This window comes from Hemiscyllium ocellatum, chromosome 25, assembly GCF_020745735.1.
Source record: "Hemiscyllium ocellatum isolate sHemOce1 chromosome 25, sHemOce1.pat.X.cur, whole genome shotgun sequence".
Taxonomy (NCBI): Eukaryota; Metazoa; Chordata; class Chondrichthyes; order Orectolobiformes; family Hemiscylliidae; genus Hemiscyllium; species Hemiscyllium ocellatum.
This window is the reverse complement of record NC_083425.1, coordinates 25,772,578-25,786,342: the sequence shown is the minus strand read 5'-3', so window position 1 is coordinate 25,786,342 and position 13,765 is coordinate 25,772,578. Positions and strand designations below refer to the sequence as shown.

The window sequence follows — 13,765 nt, the reverse complement described above, 5'->3', positions numbered from 1 at the left end:
TGAAAACATAATGCACAATTCTATAGTTTGTTCATTCACAAAAAATCTTCCACAGTAAACAAATTCCCATTAACCTCCCTGAACTATCACTCTCAAACTGCTTTAGGAAAATAAATTACCATGGCTACAGAAATATCCAGAAGCTAATAATTGAATCACCTCAGAAACACAGAATTAAAAAATCTAAAGCAAATGATGTTAAAATATACGTAAAACACACACTTTACATCGTAATATCTTACACTCACCAGCAGATAAGTCCAGCTGTCACAGCTGTCCACATGACACAGCACGAATGTGGCCTCTTAATTTCTTCATCATTGGTCTGCTTACAGCAACAGATGCATAACAAGTAAATGGAGATGAAAATCAAATTGAGGGCCAAGCCAACCGCAGCGATTGCAGCCAAAAACATAAGTGCCTGGGGAAAAATAAAAAAAACATTTAAAATAATTGCTTGAGATTTGCTTTTCACTCATAAGAGTTACACCTTATTACAGGAATAACATAACTTAATGCACCTTCATTTATTGGTTAATAAATGTACAGGTGCTGCATTTAGTAATTTTCACATTATTACTGAAATTTTGCTACTGCCAGTGCTTCAATTGGGGAAATCTATTCGACTTGTGATAGACTATTTAAACCAAATTAGAATTCCTGATCATATAACTGGGTTTAGAGAACTCCTACATATCCCAATAGTCATCATGATCTCATTTTACGACTGACAATTACAAACAACACTGTTCCCATAAAGTCTGGTTACTTCATGCAACTCATTGGGATGGTAGTTTTGGGAAGTGAAAAGTCTGTCAAAAACATTAAGAAGAAGAAAGCTGATTTTGAAGGGATTTACTTGAAACATATTACATTTATGCCAAGTTAGAGTTGAGCTTTCTGTGAACAACAAAAATGTTCACTCATAAGTATATTCTATTTCAAAGTCATTAACTTCTCTGTTTCCTGAACAGGTACTTAAACTTCAGAACTGCTAAAACAAATGCCTCTGAATAGAAACATTTTCTATTTTAAGTGCAGAAACCAGTTATCAAATATGATTAAACAGTCATAAATGTGTAGGGAAAAAAATGTGAGCAGGACACCTGCAAATGGACATAAAGATATGTTAGATGAGTGGGTAAGTAAGTGAAGGTGAAGCATAATGTGATGTTTTTCAAGGAGATTTGATTTGAAGAGTTAGGAGTTGTTGCTGCATTTGTCCAGAGCTTTGGTGAGACCACACCTGAAAAACTGTGTTGCGTTTTGGTCTCTGTATGTACACTTGCCTTGGTAGACGTACAGCAAATGTTTAATAGATGATTGACTCCTGGGATGAAAAGTATTTCCTTTGATAAGGAATCGCTGCCTAAAATGATGTCCCTGTTGCAAACATACAAAACAGGAGCTGAAATAGATCATTCAGCCCCCTCAAGACTGGTCTGTGTTGCAATAAGGCCATGCTAATCAGCTTTTCTTTCAATTTCCAGAATAGTAGCTAACTGCATAGCTCTGGATTCCCCTGCCGAACAAAAATCTATCCACCCCGTCTTCAAAATATTTAATGACCTCGTCTCCACCACTTTCTGAGGCAGAGTTCAAAAGTTGCACAACCCGCTAACAAAGAAAAAAACTCATCTCAGTCCTGAATGGATGACAACCAGCATCAAAACAGTGCCCCCTTGTCTTGGGGATATTCACTCACAAGTAGAAATATCCTGTCCCTATCCACCTTGTTAAGAAGAGTCAATCAAGTCAGCCCTCGTTGAGTTGACTGGGTGGCTTGTTTGCAATGCAGTGTGATGCCAGCAGCACAGGTTCAATTCCTGCACTGACTGAGGTATGAGGATTCCACCTTCTCAAGCTCACCTCTTTTCTGAGGTGTGCTCACCCTCAGGTTAAACTACCACCAACTGTCTCCCACTAATAAGAGAGCAGTCCCATGGTCTGCTGGGTCTAGTGACTTTACCTTGAAGACCAGCCTGTACCCACAAGAGGTCAACATTCACTTTGTGATGATGCATTCAATCCCCTTCCTTAGTTAAAAACCTTGATCAAATTACACTATAACCTCGGCTTTTTTTTTAGGAACACAATATATACGTACTACCTCATCATAATTCAATACTTTAAATATTTAAATCATTGCACTTTTTCAAATTGTTTACATTGGTGTTGGGCAGGGACCGGGGGGATGATCGTGAAACATTTGTGAAGGTGGAAATGGATTGCCAAAGACTGTGTAAATGGAGTCATTTGTATAACAGAATTAGTATTTACTATTTCATCTATGTAAAAACTTTGGCTTTGTGAGCTCAAACGTGAGGCAAGGATTTGGTCGGGGGGGCGGGGTCAAGGATTTAACTTAGATGTGAGTAATATTTTTGAGGGATTGAAAATTATGCATATTCTTTAGTATCGTGGTCATTTGATAGATTAGATTACTTACATTAGATTACTTACAGTGTGGAAACAGGCCTTTTGGCCCAACAAGTCCACACCGACCCGCCGAAGCGCAACCCACCCATGCCCCTTACCTAACACTACGGACAATTTAGCATGGCCAATTCACCTGACCCGCACATCTTTGTGACTGTGGGAAGAAAACGGAGCACCTGGAGGAAACCCACGCAGACACGGGGAGAACGTGCAAACTCCACACAGTCGCCTGAGGCGGGAATTGAACCCGGGTCTCTGGCGCTGTGAGGCAGCAGTGCTAACCACTGTGCCACCGTGACGCCCATACTTTCACTTCACTATTGCTTTGCACTGAGTTTAACAGAGTGAGCATGACCAAAATGGCTCCACTTTGGAACAGCATGGCCTGTTACCAAAACTCACTCACTCTTTCTCCTACTCTCAGGTGCTTTGATTCAGTTTGTCTTTCTCCAAAGTCCCCTCACCTGTAGGCTCACTCAAAGCAAGAGCTCAAGGGAAAATGGCAAGCGGGAAGAACGAAGAAAGGGAGAGAGCTGGTCTGCAGGAGAGTTGGCCTGTGAGCGAAGCTGCACGAGAGACAGATTCAGCCTGCGGGACAGGCAGTGAATAATGAAGTCAACGAAAGCCAGGGAGTCTGATTGCCAGTTTCCCAATGATTAGGAAGGCTGGTGAGAGAAAGGGGGGAGAAAAAAAAAAGTCAGTCTGTGGTAGCGGCTACAAGTGGGAGGTAAATAGAAAGAAAAAGTTAGGATTTTTTGGCCAAAAGGTGGAAGGTCAACTTTTACATGAGATTGACTATACTCGAGTCTCAATGTTAGACACTTACTAAAAGAAACTATAAACCTCTTTTAATGAAATTCATCTTGTCTGTCTTTTTGACCTTTTTGTAGCTGGATCCCTAAATCACTATTAAGCCACACCCTGCTTTGTGACTTATCACTTATACCACAAGTTTATTTGTCATTACAATGTCTAAAAAAAATGGATGGGATGCCCATAAAGAAGTATAACATACCAAGGGGAACTCTTCCCAATGTCTACCTGCCTATATAAAGAGACCAAGTGGATAATTCAGTGGCTTTGGTCCATTAAGGCCTAAAACTCATGCTCTACAATTTAATGATTACATTTTTTTTTGCTGAAGAAGCATTGATATTGTTGTAACTACATCCTTGCATTTGTTTACTTTGCCGTTAACTGCAGTCAGCATCTTAACATTGTTGTTTCCACAAGTTTGTATAGAATTACTAAATGCTATTGCAAAGGAACATGCATCAAATTAGCAGATGGCAGAAATCCCTAAAGAAATGAACTACATGATTTCATGAAATAAGGCAAAACTGGAAATATTTATATCACTTACAGAACTTGAAAACTCTACCTTGATATGTCAGAGATTATAGTCTTTCACCACGACTTGCTTCACAAGAACAGCTATCTCCATGACACAACATCCCTTGAGTATGACCCAGAAGCAAGGCAACCTCTACCTGTGCCTTGGATTCTTACCATAAGCTTTCATGTTATTTAATTCTTTCAAACCACTGATTTCTATCAGACCAGCAATCATGCAGCTGACAGATACATCACACAAATGATATATACTCTGTGAGCCATGGGAAACGGATTTATTTTTTCTCTGAAAATGTAGCTAGATGGCGAACAGTTGGTTCCAATCACCTATAATTTATAACAGTCATTGGATCTAATCCATCAGTGCCTCAGTGTTGTAGAAGATATTCTCTGAGATTGCATGTCCCTAAAAGAATTTGCTCACATACAAGACCTGAACCAATTATAAAGATTCAAAACAAAGATTTACAATATTCTGGAAACTTCCAACTGACTGGTAACTGTTAAAACACTCAGCACTAAGCTATAAGCTCCCTGTGGACAATAAATTATTCACTATTTACGTCCAATACTTTCTGCTTATTCTTGACATTCATTTTTTTTAAAATCTCTATTCTATAAAACTGGCAGCATACCCAATTCAAAATAATCACTATGGACCATCTGATTCTTCAGAGAGTAGTTTCAGGAGTATAATGACAGAGGCCAGAACAATTGTGTCTACGCCAAGGGTGCTTAACAATCCATGATTAATGGGCAGTGATTTTCTCTCTCCCCCCACTCACTGGCACACCCCAGCTGTATCATGACCTCGGATAATATAAGTGCATCTCTGAGGTCTCAAAGGTAGATTTTACAGAGAAACACGGGCATACTGTCCAGAAACCACCCTATGAGTGATAACTAGCGATTCTAGATGATACCACAACCCCCGTCAAGACAGATAATTTTTAAAAAGATATTTGATTTGCCAATGACTGATTGGCAGGATCACAAAATGAGATGTTCAGTTTTAAGACTTCTATTGTAACTAGTCAATATTGCATTTAATTTGCTTAAGACTATTTCAGCATCAAATTACACTTTAAAGTACAAAACTATAGTTTGGTATTTTGACCCAGAATTCTTCCATCTGTCAGGTTTTCCTTCTGTGGATGTGTCAAGTGATGCTGGTTGGTGGCGCGAGACCAGGATTATGTTTCAGGCAACTTGATGAGGTGGGGTGGTTAGTGACAAGCTATCTAAGTTTGCTCAACACATTTGCATAAGTCATATGGCCCTTTGGTCTTTTACTATAAATTCTGTGTCTAATGTATTCTCTCTCACTAGCTGCATAAGGAAGGAGCAAACTCAAAGTTTGCAGTTTCAAATAAACCTGTTGGACTAAACCCGCTGCGTTGTGATTTTTGACTTTGTCCACGCCAGTCCAACATCAGCACCTCCACATAAAAGCTGACATAAATACCCTTATTGCTTTGTAAGTCTGGACAGTCCATTCTATCTTGGAATTAAATTGACACTTTTTAACTGTTTATAAAATCTGACAATCTGAACAACTCCGTGTGAGACTTAGAGATGGAATATTGATCATTCGTACAGCTGCTTTGGTCATTGTTCACAGGTGTCATTATGTAGCACCTTCTGCTCAGTAAATCGTTTTGTTCCAAGTCTGGTTGAAGATTTGTAGCTCGGGTGTCCGTTGTTGTGGTTCTGTTCGCCGAGCTGGAAGTTTTTGCTGCAAACATTTCGTTCCCTGGCTAGGGAACATCATCAGTTGTTCCCTTAACAACCAAGTCCCCCAGCCTTACTGTCAAACAGGATTTGGAGGGAGACCCATAACCCTCTTTGCCACTCCCTTGTAAGTAGGCTGGAAACATAAATTTACAAACTTCACATTTGTAACAATATAGGTTCATTTCTAATCAGCTGAAAATGTGTTGCTGGTTAAAACACAGCAGGTCAGGCAGCATCCAAGGAACAGGAAATTCGACGTTTCGGGCCAGAGCCCTTCATCAGGAAATTCATCAGGCTCTGGCCCGAAACGTCGAATTTCCTGTTCCTTGGATGCTGCCTGACCTGCTGTGCTTTAACCAGCAACACATTTTCAGCTCTGATCTCTGGCATCTGCAGACCTCACTTTTTACTCATTTCTAATCAGTGCAATTCTATGTGCTCCTCTACCAAACAAAGTACAGAAGATCATTTATTGCAAAATATTCACACAGCATTCAAGTTTGATCTGTAGAACTACTTATATTGTGAAGAAATTAAATTCTAAAATAGTCTTTTTTTAAAATCTCATTTATTTAATGGCTCACCATTTAAAGTAACAACGGAACAAGGTTCAGATCAGGCTTCCTACAGCAGGTATAAAGGTGCGCATGCTACCTAAAGAAGCCACACCTTGCATTTTGATACTTTGCTAAAGACCAAGTTTACTAATGATAAAAAGCTCACCTTTAGTTTCAAAGTGCAATGTTACTTATCCACTGCGTGATGTTACTTGTCTGAATGCACTACATGGACATTTTTTTAGAAGTGTAATTATCTATGTGGAGAAGAAAAGAAACTGCTCCCCAAACCTTTTTCTCACTACAACCACATTTTGAGGCTATAAAGTGGTTGTAACCCTTAAGTGAGCAGTGGGGAAGAGGAAAAGATCAATTAAAGTGGGGAAAATTTGGAGGGAGGGGTATGTGTCAGCCATAACTGCCTCAGAACACATGAATTCATACATTCAGTCCCCAGCCTCCACACATTGGGAAGCCCCAGTATTGAAATTCCAGGTTATCCTCATATTATTTACCAAGAGGTCCAAGAGATTCTGGATCAGGTTTTCACTTATAACCAGGAGATAATGGGACTTTATTACACTAGTTCACAGTACTGCTCATAATCACTGCAGTTTCACAACATTGCATAAGGCCATAGTGGCCAAATCTGTGTTAAGCATCACCTGGTGTGGCTCAGGAGCCCCATTCTGACACGATACTCTCTGCCACATTTGTTGCAGAGGAACACAGTGGACTGGGAACGTGCATGATTTACTACCTTCTGTTTTCTCTTGGCCAGCCGAGTTTGTCTTTTCTGCTGTTGCCTCTTTCACTGCCCCAACTGTCAGCCTCTAGAGGTCACAGCGATTAACAGTCTTCTTGTTGAAACTATCAATACTGATCATCGTCAAATCTACCCTGCAAGTGTATGTGTAGTGGAGGTATGTATGCAATGGTTGTGACCAAGTGGCCAGTTCAACCTACAGAAGGTCTTCGGGTATATGGCCTTTATCTATTTGATGAACGTGACTGACCTGAAGACATCATTGCCTTAGTCTTGATGTCATATCCTACAGAGTGACCCCAAGGATACATCTCAGACAGCACAAGTGTAAACGAAGCAGTGTTTTTTTTCTTCTTCTGAACATACGAACACATGGGAGCCAGTGGGCATGATCTATTTGAATTTCCAGAAGACCCTTGGCAAGGTGCCACCCAGGAAGCTGCTAAATAAAATAAAAACCCATGGTAAAATATGGCAGAAGGCAGATAGTGGGAATAAAGGGGTCCATTCAGGAATGGCAGCTGGTGACTAGCACAGTTCTGCAGTGGTCCATATTGGGACCACAACTAACATGTTATACATTAACAATCTGAAAATCACACAACACCAGGATACAGCCCAACAGGTTTATTTGGAAGTACTAGCTTTCAGAGCACTGCTCCTTCATCTGGTGACCAATGGGGGAGAATCATAAGACAGAATTTATGCTCCTGCCCTACTAGTTATCTGATGAAGGAGCAGCGCTTTGCAAGCTAGTACTTCCCAATATCCCTGTTGGACTGTAAACTGGCGGTGTGATTTTTATTTTTGTCCACCACAGTCCAACCGGCACCTCCACATCGTGATTAACAATCTGGACGAAGGAACGGCGGGCATTGTTGCGACATTTGGAGATGACATAAAGATGGGTAGAGGGACAGGCAATGTTGAGAAAGCAGAAAGGGTATAGAAGGGCTTAGGCTAGGAGAGTGGGCATGTAAGTGGCAGATGCAATACAGTGTGGGAAAGTGTGAGGTTATGAACTTTGGTAGGAAGAATAGGAGCATAGACTATTTTTTAAATGGGGAAAGGCTTTGTAAATCAGAAGCGTAAAGGAACTTGGAAGTCCTATTTCAGGATTCTATTAAGGTTAACATGCAGGTTAGAAAGACACAAGCAATGTTAGCATTCAAGAGAGGGCAGGAATACAAGAGAAATGTGCTGCTGATGCTGTATAAGGTTCTGGTCAGACTGCATTTTGAATATTATTGGCATTTTGGAACTCGTATCTAAAGGAGGGATATGCTGGCATTGGAGGTTGTCCAAAGGAGGTTTACAAGAATGATGCTGGGACTGAAGGGCCTGTCATATGGGGAACGGTTGAGGACTCTGGGTCTATACTCAATGGAATTTAGATGGGTGAGGGGTGAATCTCATTGAAACTTACAGAACACTGAGAGGCCTGGATAGAGTTGACATGAAGAAGATGTTTCCATGAATAGGAGAGACTAGATCTTGAGGGTAAAGCCACAGAATAAAGAAACTAACTCTTTAGAACTGAGAAGGTCGAATTTCCTCAGTCAGAGGGTGTTGAATCTGTGGAACTCATTGTTGCAGAAGGCTGCGGAGGCCAAGTTATTGGATGTATTTAAGACATGGATAGATGGGTTCTTGATTGGTAAAGAGATCAAGGATTATGAGAGAAGGCAAGAGAGTAGGGTCGAGAAACATATCAGTCATGATCAAATAGTGCAGCAGACTCAATAGGTGAACGGCCTAATTCTGTTCCTACGTCTTAGGATCTTATGTCTTATATTGGTCTCACCACAGTAGAGGAATAAACTGAGGATGCAGGCTCAGCAGATTCATCAATAACAGATTACTTATGACTAATCAATAACATGAAAAAGACAGCTGAGATCAATACGAGTCAAAGAGTGTAGTGCTGGAAAAGCGCAGCCGGTCAGGCAGCATCCAAGGAGCAGGAGAGGCGATGTTTCTGGCATTAGCTCTTCATCAGGAATGAACTCACAACTCTGATCTCCAGCATCTGCAGTCCTCACTTTCTCCTGTGATCAATATGAAACTGGACAAACTGAACATTGAAACTGCTTGCCTACAAATGTCAAAACTGATCACGGAGAAAAAGATTGTATATTTATCTGGCAGGGGAAGAGTTTGGGGGAAACATGAGAGCAAGGTGTAGATTCTGCTATAAGGAACTTGTTGCTTTCAATAATAGAGCACACCCCCTCCTCAATACATCGTCTTCATTCACCTCTCAACTCAAAAGGAGTCAGTTAAGCTCAATAAGTTATCCATGCTGCAAAACCTGCTGCAGTACAACAACAAAGAAACAGTTGAATGAGGAATCTGACATGGTTATTAGGAGAATCCCTAAATCAGAACGTCTTTACTTACCAGGGGTTTTGAACACAGGATTGAATGTGGACCATGAAGCCTTGCATCCCTAGCTCAAAAGTCATGGCCTGAGAAAGATAAATAAGGATGGACAAAGAATACTTATGCTTTGCTGCTCCCATGAGCTAATGCCTCCTGTCAGAATAAATCAATCCTGCAGAAATCCACGATAAGGCCGTTGACACCATCTGGCTTTATGGTTTCAACATACTAAGGAAATGAACTTCCTGAAGTAACAGGACAAACAGAAAGCTACTTATAGTACACTGCCAGTATACAATAAAGCATTTTTTTTAGCAAGAGAACTGTAATTGTATCTTACATAACATCTATTGCAGCCTTGCTTCCACTTTTCAAATGAATAGTTAATTGCCAAGTCCTTTACTTTATTTTTAATATTTTTAACATCTGATACATCTGTACTACTAATGATTAATTACTTACATTCAACGATTTCAAAATGAAAGTATGTTTGAAAGTCAAGAAAATCACAAGGCTTTTGGTGAAGCCATAATTAATTAACCTCATTAAGAAATGTTTTGCACATTCCCAAAGCCTTAGTAAAGTAAATTATAAGTAAATTTACTACTCTCTTGCCTTTTCCCATAATCCTTGATCTCTTTACCAATCAAAAAGTATAAGTAAATTTATGCAACAAGGGATTTCAGAATATCAAGAGTTTTTGTTGGAGTGGAGCCAAGCTTCCAAATTGGATTTACACATAAAAACTAATATATCTCTTTTTTGCTTGCTTCACCCTCTTCACGTCCCACAAAACGAATTACAAAAGGTATTCGTGTGCGACTCTGGTTATCATTCCATGCTTTCCAAATGGGTGAAGGTGTGAACAGATGCCACTGGAGGTATTTTGTTGAAGATAGGCAGACATGCAGCAGTTTTAAAAGCAACTGAGTTTCAAATTATCTTCCTCAAACAGAGGGCTCCTTATTTTGTCTTTCTCTTTCCCAGCCCCTTCCAAATCTGGTGAAAAGTCTGGCTGCAGTATGAGGTGGAAAATGGAAATTTAACTCTCTTACTGTGGTTTTAATGCTCGTGCCAAATGGGGTGAGCAGCAACTAAACGGAAATGATCTCTTTGCACCCATCAATGTTTTGGAGCCACGATTTGCATAAATCTTCACTTAATAAAATTCACAGATTTAACCAACCTAGAAAAATGACAGTGTCAAACTGTTGCAGATATCTTTTGTTGAACTGTCGTGACTGTTTCACTAGTTGTAGCTTTCACTGGTCACGTCTAGTCAATTTTTCATCTTGTGTGACATTTAATTTTATATTGTGCATGTGCTCTAGATTTGATTTTTAAAAAGTATAAATAGTCCAAATTTGGCCTTGTAAGATAAGAGATTGCTTTTACAAAGTCCCTTTTTAAAAAGTGTCATTGCTGCCTTGTGTTATAGTATTGCAATGTTTTGTTCTGTTCTAAAACTCTCAGTTGGGTGCACAGATCTTTCCAGGGCACAATTAAAGAATATTGTTCATTCACAACAACAACAGAGGTTCCACTTGATTTGTGAATAATTATGCAATCCACCTTTGACCAGAACGTTGAGATTCAAGTCAGTCTTCAAGCAGTGCAAATCAGATTAAAACTGAATTTGACCTGAAGACAAAAACTGGTCACAATTCCAGACTAAATGCTGAGGGGAAAACAATACTGGCTTGTGCACAGTCAGCATTACACCACTCAAGGTAGATAACAATTAAATAACAGTCTGACACTTGTTATCATGCCTTTGTTATTTACCACAAAGGAATCATAAAAGCAAACATCAAAAACAATTCTGCCGCCCAGTTTTAAAACCCAGTAGTGACATATTTAATACACCGCTTCTGTATCCTTTGATTTTCCAAAAATCAATAGCAGAAACACCAGACTCCACAAAGGCCAGTAAATTCAGGCAGATAAATTAAGATTTAAGAAAAAATAATTAATTTTGAAAATAAGGAACAAATTTGAAAAGGCTGAGGTAAGTTGATAAAATAAGGAACTTATTTTTGCAGATTTCGTGGACAAGACCTTCACAAGGCTCCCTAGCAGACACTAGCTTTTCTATCAATATAGGTTCCTGTTTATTTTGTGAAGCTATGTTTACTGGCATGTCTCCAATCATTCCCCTGCAACTATGATAAAAAAAAATTATGGGGAGACAATGCAGTTATTGCATTCAGTAAGAAATGTCTTGGTGTGTCATCTGAGCCAGTATCTAATGGCCTCAGTTTGCAGCAGACTATCTGTGTGTAACCCACTGCATTGCTGCCCCTGATTCATATCAAAACTGAAATTAAAGTTTGTTCCTTGGCATTGGATTAAGAGAGAACCCTGACAGAAATAAAAACTATTATGTTCCTCTTAAGATCCAACATACACAGCCTTTGTGCCTTTGTTGCTTTTTCTGCCAAAAATAAACCAGGAGTTCCACACACATCATATCAATAATGTTCAAATGATATACACGTGATGCAAACAGATCTGGATTGGATTTAATATATTATTGGAAGCTTTTGCCTTCACATGCTTTGAGTCATTGAATCAAACAGCACAGAAAAAGACCCTTCGGTCCAACTTGTTCATGCTGACCAGATATCCTAAACTGATCTGATCCCATTTGCCAGCATTTTGCCCATATCTCTCTCTAAACCCTTCCTGTTCATATACCCATCCAGATGAGTTTTAAATGCTATAATAGTCCCAGCCTCCACCACCTTCTCTGGAAGCTCATTTCATACATGCACCACCCTCTGCATGAAAAAGTTGTCCCTAAGGTCCCTTTTAAATCTTTCCCCTTTCACTTTAAACCTTTGCCCTCTAGTTTTGGACCCCCCTGCCTTGGGGAAAAAAATCCTTGCTATTTACTCTTTCCATGCCCCTCATAATTTTATAAACTTCTATAAGATCACCCATCAGCCTCTGGTGCTACAGGGAGAAAACTCCAGCCTATTCAGCCTCTCCCTATAGTTCAAACTCTCCAATCTTGGCAACATCCTTGTAAATCTTTCTGAACCCTTTCAAGTCTAACAACATCTTTCTTGTGGCAGATTCAAAGAACCAGAGACTTCACTTGCTAAGGGCATGAACAGGAAAATTAAATTGATTTTGCTGATTGTTACATATTTGCATCTCTCTTAAAGGTATAATTTGCCACTTGATAGCAATAATTCATTCATATATAATTGCCTTCATTGAAAGGTTGTCCTGTGAACAATACCCCAATAATGAAACTTTAGCACCAGCATGACTCATCTATAATTTATTCCCCCTGTTGCCTTCAAGCCTTCCCAGTTAATGAGCCAGTTGCATATCTAAGCCAAAAACCAGATTAACCTTTTCAGGTTGCTGTTCCCCATGGAGTTCTGCACCATCAAAGACTTGCTGGATAAACAAATTTTGATAATTAAGGTTCAAACAGGTCAAGCACAATTTGTACAACCAATTAATGACAAAGCCAGTTGTAGCCAGAAAGCTGTCGAAATATAGGGCCCTTGTGGCATAGTGGGAGTGTTCCTACCTACAAATCCCACCTGCCCCAGACATGTGCTACAACATATCTGAACAGGTTAGAATCAGAGTATCATGTATATTTTAAAACTGCTATTTGATCAGATCTGAACTGAGTCTTTGTGTCCCACCTGAGGCTGTTTAACCTGTTAAATTTTGCTATTTTAAGAGTAAGAGCAACAAATACCATCTGTAAAAATGTCAATTTCCTCAATAATCATCTACATACTGTGAATTTCCAAACCAGTTGCAATGAACAGTGCATATTTTAGACTGTTATTAAGTACAAATTTCTAAAGCCTCAAAATATTCTTCAGCAGTAACAGTCTGTGCTGGTGAGATGAGATGACTGCTGCTATTTCTCAAACAGAACACGAGTCACACAATTTTAATCTATTATTTGCAGTTCCTTTGTAACCCCTCCACACTTGCTTTTGAGATGACTGTGGTGAGGAACAGACTGTTCACCTACCTGTAGAATGTATCTTTACAAAGGAGGTTTGGACAGAAATGCAGCCATGGCTTTTGTCAAAATACATTTGTGGTGCAATACTTGGTATTCATAGGCTCTTGGACAACAATCAGGTTGGTGAAAGACACTCTTTGGCCTGTCTGAAATTTGCTGATCTTCTAGTGCGAAGAGTTGACCTTGTCTTACTGTTTCAGACTGGCATATTCCAAGATCCACAAGTACATGCTAGGGGACGTATTAAGGTTTGGAGTAGCCACTGCAGAGCAGCAGTGGAAGAATGTCACAATCTAGGTTCTTTCAGTCATAATAGACCAATTATAAAACATAGAAACCCTTGGACTGCTAAGATTTGCTTTCCTAAAATGCAGCACCTTGCATTTATCTGAATTAAACTCCATCTGCCACTTCTCAGCCCATTGGCCCATCTGGTCAAGATCCTGTTGTAATCTGAGGTAACCCTCTTCACTGTCCACTACACCTCCAATTTTGGTGTCATCTGCAAACTTACTTCTTATGCTCGCATCC

General features: G+C 39.7%; 1 protein-coding gene across 1 annotated transcript in view; it reads right to left on the bottom strand.

The window, feature by feature from the left end:
• The window catches only part of ttyh2 (tweety family member 2), a 145,006-nt gene that overhangs the window by 109,282 nt on the left and 21,959 nt on the right, over positions 1-13,765 (bottom strand). The window contains exon 3 of the mRNA XM_060844822.1: positions 249-421. Within this exon, the coding sequence (XP_060700805.1) occupies positions 249-421 (173 nt within the window). The remainder of the gene's footprint in view (positions 1-248; positions 422-13,765) is intronic.